We start from the raw sequence: 17,870 nt of genomic DNA on the forward strand, positions 1-17,870 counted from the left end.
GTTGCAAATTTTTCTTGTCTCGGTTCTACTTGACTTATTGTTTCTTTTAGGTCAGCACAGCCTTAATGTCTAAGCAGACCTAACTTAGCTCTGACATGCCCTGACTTGTTTCTGGCAGGGGTCTTTTCAGGCCTATGCTCCACACTGCAACAGGTCCACATTAGTTGTTTTCTACAGAATCATTGGTTATATAGAACAAAGAAACTTACTATGATTGGTTAAAACTCTTAGTAACACATAATTTGAAGTAGGATAAACAACAGAATATGCTACATATTTTAAGGCCATAAATGTCAGTCTCTAAACATAAACATCCTTGAAGTAGAGCAGACTCTTCTTGTCCTTCCTCCTTATCTCCAGGACGGCTTCATCCTGTGCCCTTGTCCTTTTCCGTCCGCTATCTGTATCAGTTGCAGAGTATCTGCAGCTTCATGACCTCGTTCATGTAACCATTCTCGAGCAAGGCTCTCCACACAGCCCCGTTCACCAGCAAGTGTCAAGTGACGGAGGTTTCTTGGGCTCCCGTGTTACGCGACTGGAACTTCCTCGCCTCCTTGCAAACCCCCGCAGACGGCTGGGAACCCACTGCCGCTCGTTCGAGCACCAGGGTTCAGCCCCGCGCTGTCGCTCCTGCACGGGGCTATTCTCGCGGCTGCCCCCTGGCTCGAGGGAACCGCCCCTGCTGCTGCCCGTCTCGGCGCCGCCTACTTGGCCTGGCACCGCCTCCAGCTCCACTTCCCGGCGCTGCCCGCCCCTGGCACAGCCCGTCTCCGGGTGGTGCCCCCCTCCGGCGCCGCCCCGGCCGCCGCCACTCCGGCCGGTCCCGAGCTGCCCTCGGCATAGTTCATACCCCTGGGCTGTGTCCCCGCTGCGTTCTCGGTACCAGCCTCTGCTGCCCCGGCCCTGCCCTGCGGCCCCCACGGCCGCCGTCACCCCGGCTGCCTCCGGGCTGCTCTCTCGGCCCCCCCGAGACCAGCCCGTCTCCAGCCGCAGGGCCGCCCCGGCCCCGCCTGTGCTCTAAGACTGGGACCCTTTCTCCTCCGTGCGGCACAACGCCAGTGCCCGCCGCCATTCCCGGTGGCAGCCCACACTGCCAGCCCCGCACCGCCGCCCGCCGTGGGAGCCTGACACCCAGCTGAGCACTGGCAGCTTCCCCGGAGTTAGCTCCGACTTCAGCCGCCGCTTGCCCTGCCCCGCCGGCGCCACCGGGCCCCCTGCGGCCGCTCCTGCAGTTTTCCTCCGGCCGTCCCTCCGCTCGGGGCAGCTTGTTCTTTCCCGTCTCTCCATGTCTATTGACATTCTTATTCACATTCACATGTTATAAGTTAAACAATAAAAGCCGGGCTGCAAAAGCTGCAATAAAGAAATAGTTTATTATAAAAGCATTAAAACAAGCAAAAAAAGTAACAGTGCACTGGGCCGCTTTTGCACTGGGGCAAAAGGCAGCAATGACTGAACGTTTCATCTCCCTTTTATATCATTCTGGCTTCGTATTTCACAATCCGAGGTCTGGTATTGGATGATTGCCCCGTGCAGAAGGCAGACATGATATGTTTATTGGGGCTTGAATTCTCACAAAGAAAGTGTATTTCGTTTTCTTCTTTCCTGGAAGAAGGATTATCTGGTCTAGGATCCTTTCTTGGAGTTCCCGGAAGAGTTGATTGCCCAATTACCTTAAGAAAAGGTTTGTGTATTCCTTTCTCAGGTTTGTGTATTTCTCTGTCTGGTTTTGGATAAGACTTTCCTGGCAATCATTGTCTTAGGTTTTACTGGAAAAGGGGTTTGTTACAAAACACAGAATTCTATCATTAATTTTTACTACAGGAAAAAAAAAATACAGAAGATTATGGTTACAGAGAAATTACAAGTATTCAATTAATTTATTACAGTCTTACATTCTTAATTTATTACACACACACATACACACACATACACATTTCACTCAGCCTGCCCGGTAGAGTTTAAAAGTGGTTAGTTCCTTACCAATTTCTGTACACAGAGTTTAAGGGCTCTAGGGTTGTAATTTGCATACCGGCTGGGGTTCCTCTCGCTTCCTTTTGTTCTACAGCTGTCCATCTCGGGTTTCTTGCCACGACCAACCCCAGAGAGGGTCCGAGACCCCCAGGGCCGCCAAAATCAGGGTGGCACGCACTTCCCAGGGGTTCAAGTACCCCCAGCCGTGGTCGGCGGGCAGTCATCCCAGACGAGCCCCCAAAGTTGTGAGAAAAATCTCATTTATTAAATTTAGAACAACGGCAAAAGTTTGCAAAACAAAAAGAATATAACAAAAAGGAGAAAACCGACACGTGTCGGGTGTCCTAGTCATGCAGGATTCCTAGGAACACACCTTCCAATTCAAAAGTCCCACTTTTTAAACATTCTTAAAGTCCAACCTCATTTACGTAACAGAAGAGGCATTTCCTTCTTTCTGGTTGGCCGTGTCATACTGGGAGGTGGAGTGTCCAACAACATGGTAGCCCCCAGGGCCCACCATGTGGCACGAGGGGTTTCCTTACCAATATTCATTTTACAGTTTTCCTATTCCCATCTGCCCAGTTCCTGACATACATTCCAAGACTGAACTGTATGTCTTACAACTTTCACGGAATGCCTGTAAGTTAGTAATAAGAAAAATAAATAAAAAAATAACTTGTTATTAGTATCCCTTGTCCATTCTATTTGCTTATAATAAAACCGTTTTTTTATTTCCCGCACACCGATCCTGAGAATCCCAGCTCCTGGAAACTTCACAGAGGTAAGCTAAAGATCAGCTGGTTTTAGTTAATTTTGCTAGCAAATATAAAGTGTTTTTTTCCGGAAATTGGGAGTACTTGGTTAGGACTGAGGTTTGACTTTCTTGTTGGGATCCCTGGGTGTTGTGAAAGTTGGTTATTTTTCCCAGTCCGTGGGCAAAAACGTGACCCAGAAGTGGCTAGGCCAGCCAGTGTGTGGGTCTGTTTCGTGAAGTTTTTCTTCACTTGGCATTTCGCCCGGGCGGATGCAGTTTGACTGGCCTGTCCTCAATTAAGGGGGGCTGTGAATGCTCCCCATGACTCCTGTAAGGCAAGGGAGGTGCAGCAGCCACGGGCTGCACCACTGCCTGGCTTTGATGCCTTAGAGTTTTGATTTTTTTTAATTTTGTAGATTTTAGAAGTAGATATAATGAATGTAGATTTTAAAGTAGGAGCACATTATCCCTTACCCTTTAGCACAGTACACATAGCAAACCCTGTTACCCATTCCCATATCAATTCCCCTAAATTCCATTAACGTGTTTACTCTCATTTTCAAGGTAGAATTGTAGAAAACACCCTAAAATCTGCACAAGAAGATAGAGCCATAGACGCAACAACCTTCAGGCCTAGAGCTCTGGAAGGCCTCCAAGATCAGTACATGTTCTGAGGAAGATGAAGAAGAGGGGGTCCCAAAACACCCCCAGACTCAATTCCCAAAAGGCATGTTGGGAGGCAGAACCTGGGCGGTGGCCGGATGGGGATTGGGTGAAAATCATTATAAAAATTGTAAACACCTGTATTCAAGAGCACAGCGGTGGTATTTCTAGAAGCCTGGGGGCTCATTAAAGCCTTTTGTATCTCTATCTTACCTCCTACCTAATTTGGCCTGGAGTCTTTTTTTCCTCCACAGCCTTTTAGGCAATAATTTGCTAGGGGTTTTTGGATTGGCTTCGCATGGTTGAAAGAGAAAGAGGACACTCTGTAAGACCTCTCCTGTATAGCTCACCCTTACTTGAAGTCGTGTTGATGCAAGGTATTGTGTTGTTGTGATAAACTAAGCTGTCACTCTCCTGCGTACACTTTGGGGGGACTTTTGTTGGGCTATGTCTCTGAGATAGTTTTGTTGGGCTACCGAGGTTTGCATGACGCCTTTGTGTTGGGACCGCGGCGTCCGGGCTCACGGTCGCTTTCCCGTCTGGAACGTTTAGGGGGGGAAGGTCGTTTTGGGGGTTCCCTTGCGCTCCACTGATCCCCATGGCTGGGCTGTGAGGGGGGTTGTTTTGGGAGGGGACGGCCCCAGATACATGTGGCCCTTGCCGCCCCAGACCGATATGTCCGAGACGGGGGAGGGGGGGCTGCATTGTTGAAGCCGATGGAGTCCGGGAGGACAGCCGCAGAATAGCAGCCCCCCCAGAGTGTGAGGATCGTAATAAATTAACTACACTCTGTTAACATAACTAGCAGAACTCGGCAATAAGCCTAATCTTACAAGCCAGAGGTACAGATCTGCTTTTCTAGAAATAACAAAGAGTCAAAATGATAAACGAGTGCCGATAAGACCAGGAAGGGAGGAAAATACCTACTACCGCGCATGTCCCAAGCACGGGGTCATTTCGCGAACACAGAGGAAGACTATAGCCTTCATCACGGAAGACCCCAGCCCACAAATGAGACCCCAACCCACGGAACTACGCGTGCGCAGAAGACACAACCCAGGACTATGTATGCGGAAGAAACTGGACACTGAGTATGCGCAAAAGACTACATACGGGAGCCGGGAGGATACAAAAGGGAAGTTTGAGAATTTGCGCGCGCGAGCCGTTCGGGAATCTTTTGTTCCCGTGGTTGCCCTGGTGCGCCAGCATTACTTACCTATTGTTTGCTAATAAATTTACTTGTTATTATAAATTGACCTCTTTAATTTATTCTAGGCATCGCTGGTAACCTATAACATTGTGGTTCAGTGATCAATAGGACCCTGTTTTAAAACCCGGTCATGGTAAACTTTTTCTCTGGGCTGTGTTGAGTCCATAGAAGAGATCCCAATGGGAACTACTGCATTTTTATTATGGAATTGGTATCATTATCAAGAATGGAAGAAGGAGCATAAGTTGACAGAGAAAGCTCCTATCATACAGGGAAATAAAAGGAAACATCGTGAAAGGTGTTCCATCAGTCGGATCTATGCTGGTAGCTTGAGCGGTGAGGATAGGGACCTGCTAATCACTCCGAGCGGTGAGGAGGGAGGGCTCCAGATGCTGCCATGGCCACGGGACCAGCGGGCCCTGGACCAACTGCGCAGCCATTGCAAGCAAAGCCACCCCTGAACACTCCGCAGCTACACGCGAAGCGTCTGCCGCAAGCGGGGACGGAGCCGGGGCTGTTATAAGCGGAGCTGCTGCCACTCGGAGTGGGGGGAGGGGTTTCGGGGGCTGCCGCCACTCCTGTTATGAAAGGGGAGGTAGCTGCAGCGAGCAGCGAAACGGTTACTGGGAGTGGCTTCCCCGCCCCCACTCCCTCTGCCGCTGCCCCCGCTCCCCCCACTGCTATCTCGGCAATGACTGGGGACCGAAAGGGGGTCTCCACCGTTACACAGGGGGATGGTTCCGACTCTGCAGCTTTCGTGGCTTCCGCTTCGGCAACTCCAAAAGGGAACGGGGTCTTTCCAACCACCTCCCTCCCTGACACACTCAGTTTTCACCACACCAGGGAGCTGCTGCAGGCGCATTTGCATTTGCCACCCCAGTGGGGCAGGCAGCGCAAAATGGCTTTGGAGTGCTTGGCCCCTGATCACTCCCAGCCCAGCCCCTGCCTATGCCATCGCCCTGCCTACTCAGACTTCTGACTCGCAATGGTTGCCATAGCAAGAGTGCAGAGAGAGCCGAAAACAGGGAAAGATACTTTTTATAACAGGGAAAAGAGAAGCTCCCAAAGGGAGCCCGCCAGAAATGGACCATCACCCGTCCCCTGTGGGAAACTGCAGGGGGGTGCGGGAGGCCAGGCGCTGCGGCCCCTCCTCCCCCCTCTTGAGGGACTGACTAAGACGAAAAGGGGGGGGGGGGTGAAGGGAGTTTGCTTCTTAACTGCTATATTGGAGGCAACAAAACTCTGTTTTTGTCCTCAGTGTGAACTAACAATGTATCAGAAGTTAACTGTTTGCAGAAAGTCTATTCCACTAGACAGACTAGAAGGATGTGCTGCCAGAAAACCCAGGTTGGGAGTAAAATGGATCAAAACAACTTTGTGCAGAAGTAAACTAATAACAGAACATGCCTTTGTAATAAACTATATTTTAAAGGGGATTCTTTTTTGTTAAGCTTAGTAAAACTTCAGGACATTGATATGTGATTTCCGTGTGTATTTCCCACATAGCTGTTAACTGCTTCTAACAAGCTGCTGTTTGTTCCCGAGGCTGATAAGGAAGGGGGGGAGGGAAGTCTGGCAGTGTAATTAACTGCACCAGCTGGGGACACCGAGAAGCTTCCTCTAAACAAGAAGTCAAAGTGATTTATATATACGATAAGACTGGAAGGGGAGGAAAAATACCTATTAAAGGCGCATGCTCCAAGCCGGGTTCATCTTGCGGACATCGAGGAAGACAAAAAATCTTCATCACAGAGACCCCGGCCCACAAAGAAACCCCCAGACCACGGACGCCGGTAACACAGCCCAGGAACATGCATGGGGGAAACTTTGCAACTGAGCATGTGCAAAAAGCACATGCCCCGGACTATGTATGGATAAGAACCTATGTACTGAGCATGTCTGGACGGGAAACCGGAGGGTTCAAAAGGGGAAGGTTGAGAGCTTGGGGGGGCGGTGGCGGCGAGCTGTGAGAGAACTTTCTTTTGTTCTAAACAGCCCCCTCCCCTCCCAGCGCGCCGATTGTTTATCTACCGCTTATTAATAAATTTGCTTGCTATTGTAAATTGGCTTCTTCAATTCCTTTAAGGCATCGCTGGTAACCTATAACAGCCTTAACAACAGCAAGTGAAGTAATCAAGACAAGAGGCTTTATCATCTCAAACACTAAGACAAAATTTTGGACTGTAACAAGACTTCCTGAGATGTTCAGGTCAGGAGTAAGTGAACAAGAAAGACCAATTTGTGGGAAAGCTTATGTCATGGTTAAAAACTATTTTAAAACAGGTTATCAGCCTTCCAAAGGCACTTCTAACAGAAGAATCAGACTCCAATCTGAATAATGTTATAGGTTACCAGCGATGCCTTAAAGAAATTGAAGAAGCCAATTTACAATAGCAAGCAAATTTATTAATAAGCGGTAGATAGACAATCGGCGCGCCGGGGAGGGGGGGGCGTTTAGAACAGAAGAAAGTTCTTTCTCAGCTCGCCGCCACCCGCCCCGAGCTCTCAAACTTCCCCTTTTGAACCCTCCGGTTTCCCGTCCAGACATGCTCAGTACATAGGTTCTTATCCATACATAGTCCGGGGCATGTGCTTTTTGTTACCGGCGTCGGTGGTCTGGGGGTTTCTTTGTGGGCCGGGGTCTCTGCGATGAAGATTTTTAGTCTTCCTCAATGTCCGCAAGATGAACCCGGCTTGGAGCATGCGCCTTTAATAGGTATTTTTCCTCCCCTTCCAGTCTTATCGTATATATAAATCACTTTGACTCCTTGTTTAGAGGAAGCTTCTCGGTGTCTCCAGCTTGTGTAGTTAATTACATTGCCAGACTTCCCTCCCCCCTTCATTATCAGCCTCGGGTACAAACGGCAGCTTGTTAGAAGCAGTTAACAGCTATGTGGGAAATACACACGGAAATCACATATCAATGTCCTGAAGTTTTACTAAGCTTAAAACAAAAAAAAAAAAATCTCCTTTAAAATATAGTTTATTACAAATAACACTATCAAAACATCAGACAGTGTAATGACTATTGTATTTTTATTTTTGTTATTGTGAGAAACAAAGTCTCGAATTATGATAGGTTTTTAAATAAGAGTTTATTATATGGAAAAAGCAAACAGCATGCTGGGCTACAGGAAAAATCCTGCACACTCCAATATAGCATTCGACTATTCTAGCTATCTCATGCATATTCATTACATCATACATTTCACAATACTATGTTAGGAATTTTAACATATGTTTATTTTCACAACTAAAGCTAGGTTGTTATCTCTACAACAGTGATAGTTTCCCTCTAATTCATACATTCTCGGACAACAAGGTGCCTAGAAGATCATTGACTTTGACAGAATTCTACCATAATTCTTTTTAGGAAAGTAGAGATGGTTTATGGCTTATGACCTTGATGACCTTACAAATGGTCTGCTTTATCTCTTTATGGGGGTACAATTAAATTTTACAATCTGTTTGTTTTATTATTTTATGAAACTCTAATAATTCATTTGGTTTTTTTTACTGACACGAATTATAACTGTGTTTATTACAGTTATCTTCTATACTTTGCTGCCTTTAGACTTCTTTTATTGTTAGTCTAATTTTTAGATCGCTGCCTCTTTCTAACAGGTCCAAGTGGTACTGAGTTTTCTCCTTTGCGGGTGTCCCATAAGAAGGGTGATATGGCAGCAGAATTGAAACATCATATTGTTTTACTGCATTGGTTTGAAGTTTGCAATATTTATATTTGCACATATTCTGTCCCAACAGTTTGACAGCATTTTGCAAGCACCATTTGGAATATCTGTGTCTTCTCTGAATACTGCAGTTTGTGAAAGAAATTCCTCCCTGGGATGGTTTGGAAATTCACATAGGATTTCGTGTAATAGTGAGAACAAGTTTATCTACCTTATTTGCCTCTAAAATGCTTTGCCATCCAGTGTCATCTAGGAGTGTGTGAAGTGCGGAGCTTCACAGAAGAGCCCTGTGTTATGAGGCAAAAGAGGGTAAGAAGGTGGCTGCGGCACTGCAACAGCACTAGTTCTGTGAACCCTTCCATGGGACCCTGAGACCTGGTTCACATCTTGTCTGTAATCTTTGAGACAAACTTATGAGAAATAAAATACAGTTTTTATTACAAACAGAATTATAGGTGTTTCATGAAGCTGTAAGGTACTGATACCAAGATTTTTCTTGCGACCAGGATAAGGGAAATAAAAGTTCATAAAAATTAAAACCTTTCTGGGCCATTTGGCCAATTTTGAACACAGGGGTTTTTCCTTTGGGCTAAGCACAAAGGAAGATCCATCATTTTTGACAGAGGACACCTCGTAGCCAATCGGAAGGAGGGAAAGACCCCTTTTCAGACAAAAGAAACCTTTTTAGGCAAAAATGAATATGTTAAACTAATCTAAAAAGGAGTGAAATTTTGTCAATCTATAAAATGCATGAAATTTAAACTCAAGGGGTCCCTTTTCCCCAGAAAGTCAATGTGAGACTAGACTCAGTGTGCAGAATAAATTCTTTTCTTTTGTTTCATGAGTTTTTGCCGTCTCTTTAAATTCAAAGGAGAAATTTTCCCCACAAACTGGTAACATCATTGTTAGGATAATATGTTTAGATCGTTTAGATTATTTGTTTAGATTGTTTCCTAGCTTTATTGTAAGACAGCTGTTTTGTTGGTGTTCACGTATACATGCACCTAACCCAATACATGAGGATATTTTTATACATGGAGGCAAGAGGTACCTGCACTGCCACTCCATGAGGTAAAGATGATTGACTGCAGTCTGGGACAGACTGTGGCAGGATAGAAATATGGGAATTTATAATTAGGGTGCAGTATTAAGGTATTAATGCAATTTTTCCATCAAACCATCCCCACTTGTGGGCTTGTAATCTGCTGTGGAATGTAGGAAGAAGTTAGAAAGTTCTTTCACAAGAATTTTCTTGCTTCATGCTGGACAAGGTCACAGCTAGATAGCTATGGCTTCATGGAGATTTATACCACGTGATCAGGAGCAGAAAATCTCACCAGGCTAATTTAGTAGAGATAAGATAGAGAACAGGTCTTTAGTGAAGGCCTTCTGGCGCAAGGAGTACAAAATGGTGCACACCCTGTCTCCAGGGGTTCCACAATTTATGGTCTGATCCAAGAACTATCAGCCCCCAGATCTGCCCCCCAGGCAGACCTCCCCAGAAACTGAGTCGGAGGTCCCAAGACTCATTTCTTCCTCATATTCTTTTTCTTCACAGCACATACTGTCTTTGGAGCTTCTCCAAGATTCCAGGCTTGAAGGTTGCTTTGACTATGATGGTATCTTGTTGTTCAGGCCAGGGGTGCATATGTTCTTAAACAGAATGTGTTTACTGTAGTCCTGCCTTGAAAGGAGCCTAAACAAACCTAAAGAATTTAGAAAATTTGATATGAAATGGGGGAATAGGGTTTGGTAAGTGTTAACTAATATTCTAAAGTGTGACAGACTATACAGCTACATTAAAATCTACAAAAAGCTAAAAATTCTAAAAATTCAAAGGCATCAAAAGAAAGGTAGTAGAGCCTAGTGCTCTACTTTCTGTAATTAAGAACTGTTTGTGAAAGCCTACATGTTTACTGTGGGAGTTATAAAGATTACTCTATTACCAATATGTGCGCATGATAACAGAGGAAGGGAAATATAAGGGCTTTATGGATAACACAGGGCCTATGCTCAGATGAGCCTGGCTATTTTTCATCCCCTGGAATCCATGTGAATATAAGTATTGGGAAAAATCTGGCAATATGCAACTTCCACCCTTGGATTTTCCCCACTATGGAAAAATCATTCAAAGAAAATCTCTTCCTCGGGCTTTCTCATTCCAATTCTTGATGATAAAGTCTTTGCTTCAGTTTTGAAGTTTACTACAGAAGGGACTATTATTTTTGAGTAACAGATCTGCAAAGAACCTCTCTTTCCCTTCACCTTTTAAAACTTATGAGAATTAATACTTTTTAAAGGAATGATCTGAAGACTCATGTTCACCTGAAGATAATACCTTAAAAGCACTTTCCTGTTAATATTTTGGCTAAAGAAAAAAGTGATTGAGTTGCTGTGTAACAAGAGAGTTTTGGTTTCATTCAATTGCTGTTTCTGTGTAACACTGTGGTCACAACCCACCAGTAGGGAGCGTGATGTTCATTGCAAATTCTCAAGCTGAACAGAGACACTGGACACGTGTTAGGAGACTGTTATGCTTTATTGTACAGTCATCATAACTCCAGCAACCAGCCCAATATTTAGACTCAAAAGTGTTGGCTAACAAGACCTTAATTTTTACAGTACACTTCAATAAGCTCTCAACCCCCACAAAAAACTACTCAGAGGTGCTGGCTCACAAGCCACAACACACTTCCACAAGCTCCCCACTCCCACAGCAAACCTCAGTATGGAGTACGGGATAGAATATGATAGATGTGCTTTGCCTGGGCAAAGCAAAGGAGGAGAGAAATAAAGATAGAAGAGGGAGAGAGAGAACAAAGAATATCACCAGTCCTTAGATCCTTGCCATGTGGATGGTCCAGAGCTGGGCCAGTGAGACTAAGAAAGTGAAAGAGAGGAAAAAGAGAGTGAGGGAGCCTGATCCACTTCCTTTTATAGTTAACCTGGTGCAACCTCTTATGTAGACTTTTCACTCCACTTTGCACACATGCAATCAGCCCTTTTTGAGTCCTCCAGGAGGTGAGTTGGGGGCGGAGGGGGAGTTGACGCAAGCATGATGAGCACAGTGTCTCAAGGCAGAACAGAAAGTTGGCTCAGAATAGTGTTACCCCACTTCTGCAGGGCCCTCTCTTCCGATTGCAACTTTCCCGTCGCAACTGTCAGAATGCTTGAGACAAAACATACTTATGCCTGGTCCTCCACACACAGGGATTGTGTCCTTGCACTGCCCCCTACACTGTAACATCTCCCCAGGTGGTCCAGCTGCCCCAGGCATGGTGCTGCCCATGTGCTGTGCTCTCCCCCCACTTCAGCTTTGTTCTCTGAGTCCCTTTTCCTGCCATGCACTGGGTAGGACCTGAAGCGAGCACCTCACAACAGTAAGGCCTCCCCGTATACCTCAGAGCCCTGCTTTCCTCCATGCTGTCCCTTCCTTCTGCTCATTCATTTAAATCAGTCCTTGGAGCAGTCTTAAAATTTGGCAGTTGTATTTTCCCTCCTCTTTCCAGTGGTTGTACTTATGAAGGCACCATGCATGACCAGTATCATGACACAACTGTGCAAACCAAGGTTGATTCACTGCCATAGCTGCATTCCAGGTTTCTTCTTTCAAGGTGTTTACTTGTGACCCTGCTGCAGCTTGAGGGGACAGGGAAGATGACTGATGACTTGGCTTCCCCTGTTCACTCATGATGATCTTTCTTTTATCCTAGTTTTTTGAGGAAGCTTCCCAGAGTGGTAGACTATCAGTCCAGCAAGTTAACAAAGGATATCTTTGTGGACTTGCTTCCTAGTTTCTTTCTGTTCTGCAAAACATAGTGGTTCAGACACATAAAGCAGGACAAATCATGGGGTTTAGCTCCACTTCTGAATTATGCTGATTTTGTGCAGTTACACAACCTAAGGCAGTCCTTACATATATAGATAAATTTCAGGAATCCTCTTTGTTTCAAGAGGTTAACTTGTGTCCCAACACAAAAGATAACAATTACAGTAGTAGTACTCAAGTTAGGATCCACCAAATAGGAGTGAAATTCAACACAAATTCAATAGCAAAATGGGGATTCGCAAACAGGATTGGGTTTACAAGTCTGGATGTGAACACAGAAAAACTGAGTTCCCCAAGAAATAAGTCTGGAGTGCTAAAATCAATCTCCAAGTATGTGCTCCTAAGCCAAATAACACTATTTTACTTGCAGGGCACTTCAATTACATCACAGAAAAAGGGACTGCAACGAGAAGGAATCATGCATTACCCCATATCTAATGCTGTTCTGTTTAAAAGAAACAAACACTGATTCTATTCTATGATTCTATGCTCTGTTGTGCTATTTGACTCTTCAGTATCTTTATTATGAAAATAACATTATAGAGGATTCAGTCTATTTTTGTTTTCTGAGATGACCTATAATAATTGCACAGATGCATAAGTTTAACTGCTCTCCATATAGAAAGGTGTGATTTAAGCCTTAGAGACTGGTGTTCATGCTCACTTGGAAAAAACAGTTGGTTGCTTAAAGGACATAAAGATTTGATTTGTTTTCCCTTATGAATAAATTAATAAAAATATTTCATCAAGAGAAAAATCAGTAAAATTTTGCATTTGTTTGTATTTTCTGATGTACAAACAATCAACTCAGTCATGTAAAAACCCTAATTCCACAGGTACTTTTAAATATGTGGCTAAAATTAACCACAGAGAAGTCTCACTGAAGTTAGGATGAAAACTTTAAAGAACCTTGTTGATCTAAAGAAATTCTAGCATATAAAAAACCAAATTTCTAAAAAGGAAATTAAAAGCTTCATGATTTCCAGGTTTTTGTTAGGCTTGTATAATTAAAATTATGCAACCAAACTTGGTCCGACAGACAGATATCCATGATGTTCGTCACACCCGCGTGATGCCTAGTGCAGAATGCCTTGTGCACTGCAAACTTAACCTCCACCTTAAGTTCAAACCTAAAAAGTGCGACATTCCTAGAAGGAGACTTCAAGTTAACAGTCTTCAAACAGCTACAGTGAGGGACAGCTTCCAGGCAAATCTTCAATCCAGGCTCAAAGTTCATTCCACAGATCCCTCTCCTGAAGTGCTTTGGTAACTTATTAAAAAAAGCATTCTGCAGTCCTCTGAAGAGTCCTTAGGGTTCTCCTTCAAGAAAAACAAGGACTGGTTTGATGAAAACAATCATAAGGTCCAGGAACTGTTGTATAAGAAGAGAACTGCTCACCAAACCCACCTTGCTCAGCCATCTTGTCATATAACAAAAGCAGCCTTTTGACTCGCATGCAGCAAGCTACAACAGAAACTTTGTGACAACCAGAACAAGTGGTGGACCAATCTAGTGGAAAAAATCCAATTATGAGCAGATACAGGTGACTACAGGGGATTCTATGAGGCTCTGAAAACAACCTACACACCAGGTTCAAAGCCCTTTACTCAGTGCAGATGGCCAAATGCTTCTCACAAGTAAAGTTTCCATTTTGAATCGATGGTCTGAACACTTTCAGACTCTCTTCAGTACTAGCTGTGTAGTTCAAGACTCAGCAATGCAGTACATTTCACAACAACCTGTGAAAACTGAACTGGATACTGCCTCCACCATGGGAGAAACTCTTAAAGCAATACAGCAGGTGAAAATTGGCAAGGCAGCTGGGGTTGACGGAATCCCACCTGAAATCTGGAATCACGGTGGCCATGCACTCCATGCTAAGTTTCACGAATTTGTGGTGCGCTGTTGGGAACGAAGTGAACTGCCTTCAGACCTTTGTGATGCTGTCATCATCACCTTGTACAAGAGGAAAGGAGATAAATCAGACTGCTCAAATTACCAAGGTATTACTCTGCTCTCCATTGCTGGTAAAATCCTAGCAAGAATTCTTTTGAACAGATTAATACCCGCCATAGCAGAAGATCTTCTACCTGAAAGCCAGTGTGGTTTCTGAGCCAACAGAGGTACCACAGACATGGTATTTGTTCTCAGACAACTGCAAGAGAAGTGTAGGGAACAGAACAAAGGACTCTATGTTACCTTTGTTGATCTCACCAAGGCTTTCGATACTGTGAGCAGAAAAGGTCTGTTGCAGATTTTGGAACGTTTAGGATGTCCTCCCAAGTTCCTCAAAATGATCATCTCGTTTCATGAGGACCAGCGCGGTCAAGTCAGATATGGTGACGCACTTTCTGAGCCGTTTCCAATAGCCAATGGTGTGAAGCAAGGCTGCATTCTCACACCAACTTTATTCACAGTCTTCTTCAGCATGATGCTCCAAAGGGCCACGGTAGAACTCGATGAAGAAAACGGTGTCTGCATTCGATATCATACCGATGGGAGCCTATTCAACCTAAGGTGACTGAAGGCCCACACTAAGACCTTAAATCATCTTGTCCGTGAGCTGCTTTACGCTGATGATGCCTCCCTTGTCGCCCACACAGAAGTAGCTCTGCAGCATTTAACATCCTGCTTTGCAGAGGCTGCTGAGCTTTTTGGACTGGAAGTTGACTTGAAGAAAACAGAAGTTTTTTATCAGCCTGCACCTCAGGAAGTCTCCCATCATCCCCATATCACCATTGGTGAAACAAAGCTCAAATCAGTCCAGCAGTTTAATTACCTGGGAAGCATCATCTCCTCAGATGGTAAGATTGATGCAGAAATAGAGAACAGGTTAGCAAAAGCATACAGAGCTTTTGGTAAACTCCATAAAAGAGTGTGTCAAAACAAACACCTGAAGAAAAGTACTAAGATCAGTGTTTACAGAGTCATTGTTCTGTCTACTCTTTTATATGGATCTGAATCATGGGTCATTTACCGCCACCACTTGCGTCTCTTAGAATGCTTCCATCAGCGCTGCCTCCGTACAGTCCTAAAAGTCCACTGGACTGACTATGTGACCAACACATCTGTCCTTGAACAGGCAACAGTCATGAGCATTGAGGCCATACTGCTGAGAACACAGTTGCGTTGGGCAGGGCATGTCTCCAGGATGCAGGACTACCGCCTCCCTAAGATCGTGCTCTATGGGGAACTTGCCACTGGCTGCCACAAGAGAGGAACCCCGAAGAGGAGATACAAGGACTGCCTGAAACAATCCCTCATCCTTGGTCATATTGATCCCCACCATTGGTCTGCTCTGACCTCCAATCAGGAGGCCTGGAGACACACCATCTATAACACTGCTGCTGCTTTTGAGAACACACACAGGATCACTCTTGAGGAGAAAAGACAACGCAGAAAGAATCGTGTCTCATCGATATCACCTGGGGAGTCTTTCTGCTGTACCTTCTGCAACCGGACTTGTCTATCTTGCATTGGCCTTTTTAGCCATCAGTGCGCTTGTAGCAAGCGTGGGTAGAGCCCTTCTCAAATCTTTGTTCACGAAGCCTAGCCATGATAAGACAATGTTTCCAGAGAACACAAAGGAAACTAAACATACGAAAGTTACTGTTTGATTTGTTTCATTCATTAAGCAAAAATGTATTGTCATTTTAACCTTTGATTCTAAATCTAATGTATCTGTGTAATATAATCAAAGTTAGCTGTAGGTAACCAATCTCTTTAATTTGACATGTTTCAGGCAACCTTTTATTATGTTTAAATACAGAATATTTTACTTATTGCAAAGTATCCTGCATAATACAGGTGTTCTACTATAAAAATCTTCTATCTTGCTTATAATGAAGTCATTCCAAATTTAAAATACCAGTATGCAGTGCTAAAATCTCCAACTGAAATTTAATGTAAAAATATCAGCACAAAACTCCTTTTTGAAGTCTGTTTATTGTGAGCAACCCAAAGACCTGTTTAATTACTAATAGTTGCAATATATTAATAGACTTTGCACCCCTACACTTGCTAATTCATACCATCTCGGGTATTTTTGAGATAAGAAATGTTAAGTAAGAAAACAGTAAGTATTCAAAGGGTTAATTTACTTAGAATAATGACAATAATAAATTCATTTCTTGCATCTTCTTCAGTTCAAAATCCAACTTTGAGACTGAGGAAGGTTTCCAAATCACAATTAAATATGAGTGGTCCTTTTAACCAGTAGCAGTTTGATTGCCAATGACTCGAAGAATCTCTTTATGAATGCTTGGTTCCTGTGTATTTATATTTGTATTACCCACTTGACCATCTTCATAACTAAAATAAGAGTACAGAAAATAAAATCAAATTAGTGTTTTAATTATCAACCTAAAAACAGTAAAAACTCTGTTTCATTCAATAATCAAAAGTGTTTATTCCATATGTTGACACGTTTCCTATTAAAATGCTCTGCTGCACTTCACTGTTATATGCAGATCCTAAACTCTATACAGAGTGAAGGGTGGTAGGGCTGCCCCTGTCATCAAAACCCACTAGGACCCAAAGGTAACTTCTGCTGGCACCTGGCCCACCAAGGCACATTAACATCTTCCCTCTTGCTGGAAGTATAAAGGAAAGGGCTGTTTCTGTTTCTGCAGATGCTCCCAGACTGCCCTACAGGAGGCTGGTGCCAAAGTATGCACAATGTTCCGCTATGCCTGCAGTACCTAAACTCTCACAAGTGGGCCTCCACTTAGTGGTGACACCATGAAAACCTCAAGGGTTTTTCTCCTTATAACTCACCTGCATTAAGGATTTGCATGGATAAAGCAATCCTGATCACTGAAAACCCCAGTGCTGGTAAATCTGAAGTCAGCATGCTCCTCCACTGCTCTGCATGACTCTCTTTGCAGGGCTGAAATCTCTTCAATATATAATTACAAGTCATAGGTGAAAGGGAAAATGCTCACATCATAGACAGGAAGACTTAATTGTATTCTTCAGCTTTAAAACATACACCCAAATAGGAGATATTTTACAATAATAATGGCCAGTCTTCGCGAGCGAAGATCCGGGGAAGGTCTTTACACCTTCCAACCTGCGCATTGGATTTTTTAGGTGAGACACAGTGTGCGCGGAACTGAGCCCACCCTTTAATCCTAAGGTTCATCTGCCGGGGCCAAGCGAGCTTGGACGGTGGCAGTGAGGTCCTCAGGACGTAGATGGGTTGCCTTTTAAGGGCTAACGAGCTCCATCAGCCCGGGAGTGGCCCTGACCGGGAATCGAACCCGGGTCTTGGCGGTGACAGCGCCACGCCCTTACCACTAGACCACCAGGGGCTCCAATTTTACAATACATGGGTAGATTTAATATAACATGAGGTAATGCTATAGAGTAGGAAAAATCAATAACTCTCCATTAATTTCTTCTATAACTAAACATCTCCCATGAAATCCTCATAGGCAAACTCAAGAAGTGTGGGTTGGATGAGTGGACAGTGGGATGGATTGAGAAGTGGCTGAGTGGTAGATTCCAGAGGGTCATGATCAGTGGCAGAGTCTAGTTGGAGGTCTGTCACTAGTGGTGTCCCCCAGGGTTCTATACCATTCCCAGTGTTATTTAACTTGTTCATCAATAACTTGGATGAGGGGGTAGAGTGCCCCCTCAGCAAGTTCACTGATGATACAAAACTGGGAGGAGTGACCGATACCCTAGAGTGTTGTGCGGCCCTTCAGAGGGACCTTGACAGGTTGGAGAAATGGACAGAACCATCT

General features: G+C 44.3%; 1 protein-coding gene across 1 annotated transcript in view; it reads right to left on the reverse strand.

Annotated features, from left to right (window-relative positions):
* Positions 1 to 10,710: 10,710 nt before the first annotated feature.
* Positions 10,711 to 17,870, reverse strand: part of LOC126646437 (protein mono-ADP-ribosyltransferase PARP8-like) — a 34,816-nt gene continuing 27,656 nt past the window's right edge. The window contains exon 11 of the mRNA XM_050327785.1: positions 10,711 to 16,434. Within this exon, the coding sequence (XP_050183742.1) occupies positions 16,332 to 16,434 (103 nt within the window). The 3' untranslated portion in view covers positions 10,711 to 16,331. The remainder of the gene's footprint in view (positions 16,435 to 17,870) is intronic.

The sequence above is a fragment of the Myiozetetes cayanensis genome, unplaced genomic scaffold, assembly GCF_022539395.1.
Source record: "Myiozetetes cayanensis isolate MyiCay16 unplaced genomic scaffold, myiCay2020 scf345, whole genome shotgun sequence".
In the NCBI taxonomy this organism is placed as follows: domain Eukaryota; kingdom Metazoa; phylum Chordata; class Aves; order Passeriformes; family Tyrannidae; genus Myiozetetes; species Myiozetetes cayanensis.